At 35.0% G+C, this 15217-nt stretch overlaps 1 protein-coding gene across 4 annotated transcripts in view; it reads right to left on the reverse strand.

Moving 5' to 3' along the window:
* The window catches only part of SLC38A9 (solute carrier family 38 member 9), a 97434-nt gene that overhangs the window by 40980 nt on the left and 41237 nt on the right, over positions 1-15217 (reverse strand). For 2 of the 4 annotated variants that reach the window (XM_060092892.1, XM_060092891.1), the window contains exons 3-7: positions 11256-11388; positions 7697-7818; positions 7499-7562; positions 6775-6868; positions 4971-5141 (exon numbers count right to left, since the gene is read on the reverse strand). In XM_060092892.1, coding sequence (XP_059948875.1) covers positions 4971-5141; positions 6775-6868; positions 7499-7562; positions 7697-7818; positions 11256-11388 — 584 coding nt within the window. The remainder of the gene's footprint in view (positions 1-4970; positions 5142-6774; positions 6869-7498; positions 7563-7696; positions 7819-11255; positions 11389-15217) is intronic. The other 2 variants (XM_060092893.1, XM_060092894.1) reach the window with 2 other exon arrangements.

Genomic DNA, 15217 nt, shown 5'->3' on the forward strand with positions numbered 1-15217 from the left:
AAAAAGAAAATTACAGACCAATATCACTGATGAATATAGATGCAAAAATCCTCAACAAAATGCTAGCAAACAGAATCCAACAACACATTAAAAGGATCATACACCATGATCAAGTGGGATTTATCCCAGGGATGGAAGGATTCTTCAGTATATGCAAATTAATCAATGTGATACACCATATTAACAAATTGAAGAATAAAAACCATATGATCATCTCATACATGCAGAAAAAGCTTCTGACAAAATTCAACACCCATTTATGATAAAAACTCTCCAGAAAGTGGGCATAGAGGGAACCTACCTCAACATAATAAAGGCCGTATACGACAAACCCACAGCAAACATCATCCTCAATGGTGAAAAACTGAAAGCATTTCCTCTAAGATCAGGAACAAGACAAGGTTGCCCACTCTCACCACTATTATTCAACATAGTTTTGGATGTCCTAGCCATGATAATCAGAGAAGAAAAAGAAATAAAAGGAATTCAAATCGGAAAAGAAGAAGTAAAACTGTCACTGTTTGCAGATGACATGATACTATACATAGAGAATCCTAAAGATGCCACCAGAAAACTGTTAGAGCTAATCAATGAATTTGGTAAAGTTGCAGGATACAAAATTAAGGCACAGAAATCTCTTGCATTCCTATACACTAATGATGAAAAATCTGAAAGAGAAGTTAAGGAAACACTCCCATTTACCACTGCAACAAAAATAATAAAATACCTAGGAATAAACCTACCTAATAAGACAAAAGACCTATATGCAGAAAACTAAAAGACACTGATGAAAGAAATTAAAGATGATACAAACAGATGGAGAGATATACCATGTTCTTGGATTGGAAGAATCAACATTGTGAAAATGACTATACTACCCAAAGCAATCTACGGATTCAATGCAATACCTATCAAATTACCAATGGCATTTTTCACAGAACTAGAACAAAAATTTTCACAATTTGTATGGAAACACAAAAGACCCCGAATAGCCAAAGCAATCTTGAGAATATAAAACAGAGCTGGAGGAATCAGGCTGCCTGACTTCAGACTATACTACAAAGCTACAGTAATCAAGGTAGTATGGTACTGGCACAAAACCAGAAATACAGATCAATGGAACAGGACAGAAAGCCCAGAGATAAACCCATGCACATATGGTCACCTTATCTTTCATAAAGGAGGTAACAGTATACAATGGAGAAAAGACAGCCTCTTCAGTAAGTGGTGCTGGGAAAACTGGACAGGTACATGTAGAAGAATGAAATTAGAACACTCCTTAAGATCATACACAAAAATAAACTCAAAATGGATTAAAGACCTAAATGTAAGGCCAGACACTATAAATCTCTTAGAAGAAAACATAGGCACAACACTCTTTGACATATATCACAGCAAGATCCTTTAGACCCACCTCCTAGAGAAATGGAAATAAAAACAAAAATAAACAAATTGGACCTAATGAAACTTAAAAGCTTTTGCACAGCAAAGGAAACCATAAACAAGATGAAGAGACAACCCTCATAATGGGAGAAAATATTTGCAAATGAAGCAAGTGACAAAGGATTAATCTCCAAAATTTACAAGCAGCTCAATATCAAAAAATCAAACAACCCAATCCAAAAATGGGCAGAAGACCTAAAGAGACATTTCTCCAAAGAAGATATGCAGATTTCCAACAAACACATGAAAGCATGCTCAACATCACTAATCATTAGAGAACTGCACATCAAAACTACAGTGAGATACTACCTCACACCAGTCAGAATGGCCATCATCAAAAAATCTACAAACAATAAATGCTGGAGAGGGGGTGGAGAAAGGGGAACCTTCTTGCACTGCTGGTGGGAATGTAAATTGATACAGCCACTATAGAGAACAGTAAAACTAAAAATAGAACTACCATACAACCCAGAATCCCACTACTGGGTATATACCCTGAGAAAACTGTAATTCAAAAAGAGTCATGTACCACAATGTTCACTGCAGGTCTATTTACAATGGCCAAGATATGGAAGCAACCTAAGTGTCCACTGACAGTTGAATGGATAAAGAAGATGTGGTACATATATACAATGGAGTATTACTCAGCCATAAAAAGAAACAAAATTGAGTTATTTGTAGTGAGGTGGATGGATCTAGAGTCTGTTATACGAGTGAAGTAAGTCAGAAAGAGAAAAATAAATACCGTATGCTAACACATATACATGGAAGCTAAAAACAACAAAAAATGGTTATGTAGAACCTAGGGGCAGGACAGGAATAAAGACGCAGGTGTAGAGAGTGGACTTGAGGACATAGGGAGGGGGAAGGGTAAGCTGGGACGAAGTGAGAGACTGGCATGGACTTATATACACTACTAAGTGTAAAACAGACAGCTAGTGGGAAGCAGACACATAGCTTAGGGAGATCAGTTTGGTGCTTTGTGACCACCTAGAGGGATGGGATAGAGAGGGTGGGAGGGAGATGCAAGAGGGAGGAGATATGGGGATATATGTATATGTATAGCTGATTCACTTTGTTATACAGCAGAAAGTAACATACCATTGTAAAGCAATTATACTCCAATAAAAATGTTAAAAAAAGATCCAATGCAGCCATAAATAAATAAACAAACAAACAAACAATTTTTTTTAAAAAGGAAAGAAAACAGGTGAGGGAAACATGAAGGTTCCTTATGTTGTTCCATTTAATTTGTACATGTTTGAAATTTTCTATAATAAAAAGGATGTGTATTTGAATATTAAACTAAAACTGCTTTACCAAAGAAAAAATATTTTAGGGTCTTGAGAATAAAATAAGTCTAAAAATAAGATATGTAAGACCTTTATCAATAAAAATTTAAAAGATATTTAAAAAAACCTAAATAAATGGAGAACTATTCCATGCCATGATCATGGACAGTAAGACTCAGTATCCTAATGATATTATTCTGTCCACATTTATAAATCCAATGCAATGCCAATCAAATTCTAAAGTCAGTACCCTAATGATATCAATTATGGTAGTGGTTGATACATTAAGGTACACTGACTGATAAATTCAATACAATTTCAATCAAATTCTGATTGGAATTTTTTGTGGAATTTGACAAGTTGATTCTAAAATGTATGTGGAAGAGTTGTGGACCATAATGAAAAAGGCTGAGTAATTTTAAAGTAAAAGAAAAACTTCCAAACCACAGAGCCACCATAGACAAAGTGAAGATAAGTCACTAACTGGAAGATATTTGCATACATTAATGAATAAATATTAGTATCCAAACTTTACAAAGAGTTCCTATAAATAAATAAGAAAAAGACCAACAATCCAAAAGGAAAATGGGCAAAGGATATAACAAGCTATATAATGTCCAATTAAGAAAAGATGTCTGGGGGCTTCCCTGGTGGTGCAGTGGTTGACAGTCCACCTGCTGATGCAGGAGACACGGGTTCATGACCCGGCCCGGGAAGATCCCACATGCCGCGGAGCGGCTGGGCCCGTGAGCCATGGCCGCTGAGCCTGCGCCTCCGGAGCCTGTGCTCCGCGATGGGAGAGGCCACAACAGCAAAAAAAAAAAAAAAAAGTGTCTGGGATCATTCCTTATGAGGAGAAATGCAAATTAAACCATATCCCCACTGGCAAAATTTAAGTCTGATAATATCAAGTGAGGATGAGGATGTGGAACAAGGAGAAGTTTCATAAACTGTTGGCAGGAGTATAACTGGTATAAGAATGATAAAGAACAATCCCGTAATTTCTAGTGAAGTTGAAAATGTGAATATTCTAAGTTCCAGCAATTTGTCTTATAGGTACATAGTTTGAAGAAACTCTCCCACATATACACAAGGAGACAAACAATGATGTTTAACAAAATCTTGTCTGTAACAGGAAAGTACATAACTGAAAACAAATTAAATAACAAGAGAGTGGATAAAGAAGTCATGGTACATTCATATTATGGAATAAAACAGTTAAATTGAACTAGAACAATGTATTATTGAAGATGATTACAGAAAAAAGCAAGTTGCAATAGCATTTATACAGATTAAAAACATGCAAAATAATACGGTATGTTGCTTATATATTTACATAGTAAGATAACAAAAACATGTAGGTACCACTATTTTGTACCAAAATTAGGGAAGAAGGAAAATGAGATTGAGAAGGAGTACACCTGGGGCTACATTTATAGGTCTGTAAGAATAGAGAACTAATGTAAATATGGCAAAATGTTAAGACATGAAAACTCATTTGGTGGGTACAATGGTATTTCTATTACCCTCTGCATTTCCTTGGTAGTTTGAAACATTTCATAATTTCTCATACAATAAAAATGATTGTTAATAAAAAAATTAATTAAAATGCTAATTTTATAGTTTAAAATAAAAATAGAATTTATCTCCCTCACTCACCTGCCTCTCAAAAGCTCTTAGGAAAATTAGCTGTTGTAGTTATTTTAGAATTTATTTTGAAATTTGGTTTTCATGTAAATCTAGATTTTAAATATATAGGGCTTATTTAATAATATATTTCCCACATAAATTCCACTATTCTATTGTTTCCTAATTTTAGATCCTAATATTTTGAAAATACATGACTGAAATTTGTTTCTTCAAGACTCTACACATTGAATTCTTTAGCAACAAACACCAAGGAACTTCATAAGTTTTTCTGTTACACTAAAATTTTGTGATAAAAATTGAGCAATGCTTAAAACATCTGTTAGAACTTAGAAATATTTTATGTTAATTAGAGAATTTGAAGGAATATTATTTATTCAAAAATTAATTTTTGGAAATTAACATACACATTATATTTGAGATCATAACCATAGAAAACAAACTGAATCAAGTATATCTTCTAGAATTACAAATATTACTTTTTACTTTATTAATCCCAAGGCCAGAATTTAAGGTTGAAACGAAAACATTATAGTAGTTATTGTATCTGAAAGTAACTGTGTTAAAGCATACGATATGGATACTTACTAAAAATAAACTTTCCAGTATTAAAAAGAAAATTAGACATAAGCACCCAATACACTATCATTGCTCCAATGAGAGACACCAAGGAGCAAAGGAGACTTGACCACTGCCCAAAGGAGCCAAAATAATATCTGCAGACATCTGGATATTCCCAGGTAGTGGTATCCACTGATGCTAGATAAAATATAAAAGGGAAAGAATAAAATTAAATGTTAATCATATATTCCATATTCATAATTTGTGCTCTCCAAATTAAATCAAAACATTTAGCAAAAGATTATGGGTATTCCACCACGAGGTATTAGACCATATTATGAAATAACAGTAATTAAAACATTATATACAGCAGAAATTAACACAACATTGTAAATCAACTATACTTCAATTAAAAAAAACAAAAACAAAACAAAAAATTATAGAACAAATACATAAAAAGAAATGTAGGTGAATGAAATAGTACAGGTAATCTGAGAAGTAGATTATAGTATTATAAAATTTTATAATTAATAAAAGCAAATGATAAACCAAGGCTAGAAGAAATCATCAATAAGGGACAGAAGACATTATCCAATATTTGGCATACTTAATAATAACATAGAGGAAAGTTTTGAGTCATACTTCACACCACATGCCAATTTAAATTTCAGATAATGAGGGAAGTGGGGAAGGGCAATAGAGCAGTAGAGGAATAAGAGGTACAAACTATATATTATGTATAAAATAAGCTATAAGGATATATTGTGTAACATGAGGAATATGGCCAATATTTTATAATAACTATAAATGGAATATAAATTTTAAAAATTGTGAATCACTATATTGTACACCTGTAACTTATATAATATTGTACATCAACTATACTTCAATTTAAAAAAATTTGAGACAATTGAGTTAATTTAAAAATTAAATAACAGAAAATTTAGATGACAATGTAAAAATAGCACCTGAAAGGTTATCCTTTTCTATCAACTGAAGAAATAGAAATTACAGTGGAAAAGATAGGCAGATATAAACAAACTAATACAATACAAAAGCCATTCAAATATTGCATAGGAAAGAAATTAACAAAAAATAACAGGTAAAGGGCTAACTGTCTACCTCATATAAAGAATTTAGCATATCTATAAGAGCACCAAGGGACTTGTGGATAAATGGGAAAGGGATATGACTAAATTATACAATTAAGAGAAAATGGACCATTGCTTAGTAGAGACAGAATAAAACAGGAGGCAAAGCCTGGTCTGTTGATTCGTACTTGCTAAGATTCAATGAAATAATGTATGTCTATTTAGGTCCTAAACTAAAACAACCTAAAAAGGTACTTCCCTGATCTAAATTATAGAAATGAGTGGAGGTAACGCGTTGGTACAACTTTGAGAATTCATTACAAAGGACACATTGCTCACATTTTCATACTTACAATTTCTACTTTTAGGAGATTCCAACATTTAGATCTTTTGGTAGGGATAGGTCAAAACAAGTCACCATAAACTGATAAGAATCACAGAATTCTCAATTTAGTTCTAGCAAAGACCTTATTTTTAAAATACAACTTTTTAAATGATTCTTATGAGGAAATTAGCACCAAAGTAAATGCGCTCTGCAAAGAACTAGACTCTCAGAATTTCAAAGGCAGCCACTACATTCATTAACATATCAGTTCAGTCAAATGCTATGAATTAGAGAAGTAAATCTTTAGGCAGAAAATAGTTAACACATTTCTGAAATGTACACATTAGTGATCTACCTCAACATAAATTCTTAGTACCCATATCACTCATCTGTTTTTACAGTGGCAAGTTCTTACATATGATAGCTCGTGATTTCACCAATCTGTAGCAGCAATAAAGTGTTAAAAGGCCCATCAGCATGATGACACACATTCCAGTAGTAAACCCAGCCTGTTTAAAAAAATAAAAATACAGAACAACATATATCATCATTTTAGAATAAATTCATATATAACCATATTGTTTCCCATAAACAATTATGATTAAAAACCAGACAACTAATGTAAAATTAAATATAATCATCTAGGAACCTCCCTGGTGGCGCAGTGGTTAAGAATCTGCCTGCCAATGCAGGGGACACGGGTTCCATCCCTGGTCCAGGAAGATCCCACATGCTGTGGAGCAACTAAGCCCGTGCGCCACAGCTACTGAGCCTGCACTCTACAGCCCATAAGCCACAACTACTGAGCTCACGTGCCACAACTACTGAAGCCCGCGTGCTGCCACTACTGAAGTCTGTGTGCCTAGAGCCTGTGCTCCACAAGAGAAGCCACCACAAATGAGAAGCCCGCGCACCACAGCGAAGAGTAGCCTCCACTCGCCGCAACTAAAGAAAGCCCGTGTGCGGCAACGAAGACCCAACTCAGCCAAAAAAATAAATAAATAAAATTAAAATAAATAAATATAATCATCTATTTTCTTTAATAAATTTTATGTAGATTTATTAAAACCTCTATTGTAAAACTTAAAATACAAAGAGAAAAAAAATTCTGGCAAAAAGTGTGCTGAAAATTATATTACCTGTTTTATGCCCCAAGGAATACTCAGTATAGATGTTCCCATCATGGTATTCCAAATCATAAAACTGAAAGCAGAGTAATAGCAGTAAAAATATGACGTTTGACTCTTCAAACATTTTAATTAAGATAAAAAATTAAAATAATCAATAATTTTTGTTTACAAAAAGTTTGTTATGCTCCAAAAAGTAGTTTTACTCACATGGTTACTAAACTGGTGTTTTTACCGTATCCTTCAGTGTAACTTTGAAGTTTATAAGCAGAACCCAATGGACTATACACATAGCACTCTTCTGGAGCTGGAACTACATGATCTGGGGCAACCTGGTTAAAAAAAAAAGTACAGAAATGTTAGAACCAGTAAATGTGCAACAGAGGATATTTTCTATACAACAGAGTACCTGACTCTAGACACATTTCCAAATATCATGAACAATTAAATAGTGTGTATATCTGATTAATGAATATAAAAATTATTTTTCAAATATAGTAGAAGATCTAAAGGAGCAAGAGTTTAAATACTATAAGCAATAAACTGTTCATCTCAAATGAGAATGAATTCCTAGAGTATGCAATTGTCAAAATATTCTTCTCTTCATTTTCATGAGATAGGAGGAAGAAGAGCCAGCAAAGACCTAGATTAAGTAATTCTAGATGGAGGAGACTTGGGTCTTAAGTGAGGGAAATTTTAAGAATGAAGTGGTCACCAAACTCCTATGTGAAGGTGGCTTTAGCAAAGAGGCAGGTAGGGAACTCAAACTATAAAGAATTGAGGAGTCAACAGAAGGGAAAGAAAGGAATAATAAATATGGACTATTCTTCTAAATGCTTTGGTACCAGAAGAAAAAGGTGAGCTAAAGTGGCTTAAGGAAAAGGCAAAGCAAGGGTCCTTAAAGACAGAAGATGTAAGCAAAAGGGAAGGAGCCAATAGAGAGAGGTTGAAGACGTACACAGAAAGAACAATTGAATAGATACACATTTTTATACACATAGCTCCCACCTTACCCTGACACATTTCTTTGTAATTCTACCTCCCTATTTTGGAGGGACAAAAAATACAGTTTCCTGATGGAATTCTGACCATCTCCCTGAGAACTGTCCTTTGAGAATATGTAGTCCTTACACATAATATTAAAGACATAGGAGCTGACTGGTATAAATCAACAATCTTTTATATCAGTACTTACTACATAAATCTACAACTCTGTGCTAGGTTTAGCATTCAAGTAAAAATAATATACAACCCTTAACTTCAAGAAGTTTAAATTCCAGTTGGAACACATGTGAAACAATTAGAAAACGCTATAAGAATAAAAATTAAGTGTTCAACTCGAACAAGGAATGACAATAATAATGATAACAACAGCAATGGGGACTAGAATAGTTGGGAAACACCTCAAGAAAGTGGAGCATTAGGACTCAGCAAGTAGACAGGATACGAACTAGTGCAAAAAGAAAAAATATCAAATCCCCCCCCCCCCTTTTTTTTTTTTTTTTTTGCGGTACGTGGGCCTCTCACTGCTGTGGCCTCTCCCGTTGCGGAGCACAGGCTCCGGACGTGCAGGCTCAGCAGCCATGGCTCACAGGCCCAGCCGCTCCGCGGCATGTGGGATCTTCCCGGACCGGGGCACGAACCCATGTCCCCTGCATCGGCAGGCGGACTCTCAACCACTGCGCCACCAGGGAAGCCCAAATCCTTCTCTCTTTATGCATATGATCGGTGGTGTCTTGTGGGCAAAGAATGTCTTGAATGCCATGCCTGGTGTGGCTTTGGAAACAACTATTTCCTATAGATACAAAAGCATATATGGAAATAGGTCTGCTGCCTTCTCTTTACCCTCGGTCCTCTTGGGTGTGAGTTCTGCTGTCTTCTACTATGGAGTAAAAAGAAAAATTGGGCAGGACCATGTCTGTATCAGGCAGCAGATAAACCATGATATCTAGCAGAGCAAGTTCAGAAAAAGTGAAAATCAAAAGTTATCAGGGATAGGATTAGAAGCTACAGGATAAGAAATTATTAGGAGAGACAGAAAAATTGGAAGATTGGATCCCACACTCTCGTTAGTGGTCTAGGACAGTGCTTTTCAAACTTGAATGTTCTTGTGATTCACACAGAGAATTTGTTAAAATACAGATTTTGATTCAGTAGATCTGGAGCAAGGACTGAGATTCTGCCCTTTTAACAAACTCTCAGTGATGCTGATATTGCTGGCCTGTGCAGGCCACACTTTTATTAGCAAGCATCTAGATGTCAGCAGCCAAATAATTTACTACCCTTCCCCAATTTAGAGTAAAAATGTTAATGTAAGTGGGGAAATTTTCAGAAATAAAAAGGTGTAACTGTGTAAAGACTTGACACCTGTGGTTTCATATTACTCTTCCCTAAAAGGTCTTTCAGGAAAAATAATTTTGGGATTCTCAGAAAATGAGCATGGATGCATACACACAATCATTAAAAATGGTCATAACATATTATTAATTTTAGATCACTGTTTATATACTTTGATTAACTAGACTCATCTCACTGTCAGTTAACAAAAGGGATTCAACTTGGTGTACAATGCTGACTTAATTTCCAGGCAAACAACATATACTCAGACCTAGACTGGCCCAGTTGGTATCTCTGAAGTTTGCTTCCACAAGTACAGTCTCTAGGAGGTCTGAACTAGACCCAGAGATACTGGATTACTTCTACTCCCCAGAAGGCTTAGATAAGTCTGACATGGAACTAAGACTTTATCACAACTATTGATGTAAAGACCTAGGGGAAGAAAAAGTGAAAAAATTGGGGAAAAAATTATCCCACCCAGAATATTTTGGAAGTCCCTACTATGATTACACAGAAGGAGATCTTAATAATTCACAAGGCTTAAAATGAGATATCTATGTTCAAGTGACTAGCCCAGTCCTTGCCCCTCAGTAAACATCTAGAGTGTTGAATTCCCTTCTCCCTTTTTATTATTACCTATAAAAAAATCATTATTTTTTTCTCAGAATGCTTCATTTTTCTTTCAACTTCCAAATTTCTGAATATCGGTAATTCTTATAAGAAATGAAATTACTTATATATTTTTGATTCTAAGATAATAACACAGATTTTGTAAGATCAAGAGTCAACAAACCATAGCCCATGGGCCAAATCTAGCCTTCAACCTTATTTTAACAGCCCCTTTGGTAAGGGGCTGTTTAAATGATTATAAAACAAAAGTAGAGAAGAATATGCAACAGTAGGTGGCCCACAAAGCTTAAAATGTTTAGCATCTGCTCTTTGACCCTGCTTTTTGATCTATAAAAGGACATTACCAAATAGGAAAATATACATATATATATATATGTATATATTTCAGTTTCTCACTCCTGTAGAAAATTTCTAAAAACATTTTTCCCTTGTAGCTTCAAACTTAAAAATTGAATAGACTAACCAGAACTTGTTATTATTTATGTTATTAATCAATGACCTAAACTACTTCAACAGTTTATCCTCCTCAAAGCTTTTAGGATTGTGGATTAGCAGAATTTAATCCAACAAATCTCTAGGCTGTTGTCAATGTAGAGAGATTGTTTCAAATCTCTCTATGCCAGGCTAATAAGAATGAACTAGCCTGAGATGTAAGATGTATTAATTAATATCTTTGACTTTCCATGATGCTGTCCTTGGAATATGGCCAGCAAAAAGTTCAACCACTGGGAGCTGCCGTGGCTTATGTTGTTCAGTTCATTTCAACTTAACCTTAGACAATTAGCAATGCTTTGCCCCTTACCAGTGCCTTGTCTGCAGGAGCAGTGAGCCGGCTGTAGTAATGAATCCTCTTGTTCATTGCAGAGGCATGGTCACTAACCCTCTGAATGACATCATTCACATTGACGATGTTTGTGGGCTCTATATAGAAAGGCCTAGAGAAGGGAATATACACTTGACAAAGAACGTTCAGGCAGAAATTCTGGAAGTCAGCCATTGAAGAAAATAACTACTTGTCCTCCATTAGAAATGGGATGTACCAAGGCAAGGCATTCACTTCTCACTTTTGGTGGGAAAAGAAAATGTCACAAGAGAAGTATTATCCAATCCACAGAATAAAGCTTTTGTTTCATAATGCTATTACTTTAAACACACTTTTTTAAACTTAAGGAATTTTGCAATAGAGGAGACATAACAGAAAGACCTTCAATCAGTTATTAAAAAGAAATATAGCAGCTGGCAGTTTTCAACAATGAAACTCAGACAGACACGGCTTTGAATGTTCTCTCAAAAAGCATCTGGCACTGAATCAGAGAAATTACAGACAAAAATGTTCCTCCAGTTAAAAGTCTCTACTCCTTCTTTACGGGCCAAAGTTACTTCTTATGATAAACACAATTCCTATTTGTTGGTTCATGTACTAAGGATTAGTGATCTCAACCATCTCCCTTATGAAACTTATCCAAAATACTATCAAATAGAACATCAACACACTAGAGATACTTTGTCTCGTTCTACTTTTCTTAGATTTCAGTAACATACCATTATGTTACTATTTATATGTATGCTTTCTCCTCATAACTATGTCCCAATCAACTGCAGATTCTGGTTTTCAATCATCATTTTCAGTCATTAACCCATTCAGTTCCTTACTGAAACTCCCTCTATTTGCTTTCTTTCCATTAATAAGCTACCCAAAATGGAAAGATCTGGCACAAGCTCATGAAATGACTGCATTCCTCAGATCCCCTGAAGTCACAAATGACACTGTCTCCCAAATTGTATATAATTTGCTATTTCAGATTATACACAGATCCAAATAAGAATGGGAAAAAAAGCCAGGAGGTTTATCACTGGTTCCACATAAGTCTTCTACATTTACAGTTCTGAAATAAGCTTAAAAGTTATTAAAGTATGGTAACCATTTTTGGAGACACTGTTAATCTAATCTTGTGGGAAGCACTTGAAAAACCAAGTGACTGGAATTTTAGTTTATGCTATTTTTCCAAATAACTCTGTGATATTAGAGAAATTAAATTTAGCCTAGTCTCTCTAGTTAGCATACAGAATCTTTGAATCTTTCTTTTATTATTTACTCTCCATCACAGCATCTAAATTTGGTGGGTACTTTCTAGTTCAATCCAACAAATATTTAAGAGCACTTACTAGAGCAAGTATGTGGATATAGAGATCAACATGACATACTACCTATAGTAAGCATATAACTGCTAAATGAATTCATCGGTATCAATAAATCTCAAGGGGATACAATGAAAATGAAAGGGTAGGAGGCCAAATAAACTATCCCTACTTATATATTTGGTAGGCTGAGATAACTACCTCTCCTTCCAAAGCATTAAGGTGTTCTAAATAATTTACATCTCTACTGTGACACTCAGTAGTACTAAAAAGCAATGTAAAAATATTTATGTCTGGGAGACAGTGTGGGGTCACACTCTACAGGGCATTCTCTTCTTGTTTTGTAAGTATGATATCCGACAAAATTAAAGCTACAGCTTTAATGCCAACACAAAGCAGAGATTTAAGCTAATCAAGGATTACTAGTAGAGACTAATAAGTATGATATTGATAGAAAGAGTTGTAGATGTTCTAGTTGTAGCTTATTATCTGAAAATTCAATGGTATTAATATCAAGCACTAAGTTGGCTTGAAGGCTTGTTGAAAAGCAGTCCAGGAAGAGCTACATTTCTTGGCTCCTGGCCTCTTACAGAAGTGTTAACTGTACCAGTTTAGTTGGCTTGGGTACTCAGAGAGCAGAATGACTCTGAAAGTTTTTCTTTTCCAACAGTTTTCATCAAGATGCTGAGTGCCTGTTCAAATAAATATTTTGGAATCTTTTCAATGCAGATTCTTTAAAAAAATATACAACCCAGCATATTTTAACTGAATTATTAGAAACATATGCTTAAAGCTTCATCTGAGAAAGCAAAAAATATAAATTATATTTCTAAATTGAACTTTAGTTGGATCTGAAAACACTTTTAAAATTAAAACTATACAGAGGACAATATTCAGAATAAAACATTTTTTGAAACTTGGGCTTTTTCTTTTGAACACAGTTTCACATGAGTGCTCCCTATCAATGTTACTTCCCATTTGAAATGTAGCTCAACTGTGCCACACTGAAAAAAAATCATAATATTTTATGTAGAAGTTATATTTGTCTCACCTGAAAAATATTTATGGTCATGCTACAGAAAAAAAATGCTTTTAACATTCAGAAAAAAATGTTTTAAATATTTTAAAATGTGACTCAAAACCCTTTATTTTCATTTAGTACACTTATAAACAAAGAAACCTTATTTCTACCTAACACCTTTTCTAGGTTCCACTCCTTAAATTCCTTAAAAATTTTTGGCTTTTAAATCTGTCTCCACCCTTCTACTGACGAGTTATGCTTCTCTGAAGTTTAATAACAATTCTATGACTCTTAAGAAGGTTCATACTCAACATGAAGACCCTTCATTTAAAACTATTCCTTTAGGGCTTCCCTGGTGGGGCAGTGGTTAAGAATCTGCCTGCCAATGCAGCGGACACGGGTTTGAGCCCTGGTCCGGGAAGATCCCACATGCGGCGGAGCAACTAAGCCCATGTGCCACAACTACTGAGCCGGCGCTCTAGAGCCCTCAAGCCACAACTGCTGAGCCCATGTGCCACAACTACTGAAGTCCACACACCTAAAGCCTGTGCTCCACAACAAGAGAAGCCATCTTAATGAGAGGCCTGCGCACCGCAACGAAGAGAAGCCCCCCTCGCCGCAACTAAAAAGAAAGCCTGCACACGGCAATGAAGGCCCAACATAGCCAAAAATAAATAACTAAATAAATTAATTAAAAAAGAAACAAACTATTGCTTTATTCACATCTTTATGGAAGCTGCAACTCTCAAACACCTGCCAGATTGGAGTAGTTTGCTAGAAAATGAAATCAAGTATTCAAAATATCTTATGCAAATAAACATGCAAAATAATGAACCCACTGTACTTGTTTCTACCTGCTTGGTAAAACACTATGTCTGTCAGGCAGCTTTTCAATAAAGACCGAAAAGAAGTTAATCAAGCCATTGTACCTAGATATTTACTGCTACAAAAAAAAAATTGGTAACTTCTGGCTTGCTGACATGTTTCTTGCTTCCTCTGATGCCTAAATAACACCATCTTTCACAAAAACCCTGCTCTACACTCCAACTTCACTCACTGTCTCCAACGGCTGAGCCTGTATAAGCTCTTCTCTTTCTATTATGGCTAATTAATTTATTGGTTCTCTAGTTTATTAAATATTATTTAAGTGCCAACCAAGTATTCAGCACTGTGCTAAATGTTAAATGATGAATAGGACATAGAACCTCAAGGATCATAATCTACTGGAGGAGATACATAAGTAAGCAATTCCAATCCAGAGAGAAAAACAGAAAAAGAGAGAAAGTGCTTATGAGCAATAATGGGAGTAAGAAGATTGTGTGATGCTGGGTATGTGTAGAGTACATAGAAGGGGAAACTAAACCACGTCTTGCAGACCACTGAGGAAGCTATTGTTGAGGTGAATTCTAAAAGATATAAAGGGACAGGGAACAGGAGGAAAGAAATAGTGCTTCAAAGAATGGAAAAGCATGTAGAAAGAACCCAGAAAAAGAGCACAATATATTATTTAAAACTATAAGTAGTGAGAAGAGAAGTAGTAAGAGATGAGGTAAACCTGGGTTAGTACATGGAGGACTTCACACGCCAACAAAGACATAATCCTA

Source organism: Mesoplodon densirostris, chromosome 3, assembly GCF_025265405.1.
Source record: "Mesoplodon densirostris isolate mMesDen1 chromosome 3, mMesDen1 primary haplotype, whole genome shotgun sequence".
Taxonomy (NCBI): Eukaryota; Metazoa; Chordata; class Mammalia; order Artiodactyla; family Ziphiidae; genus Mesoplodon; species Mesoplodon densirostris.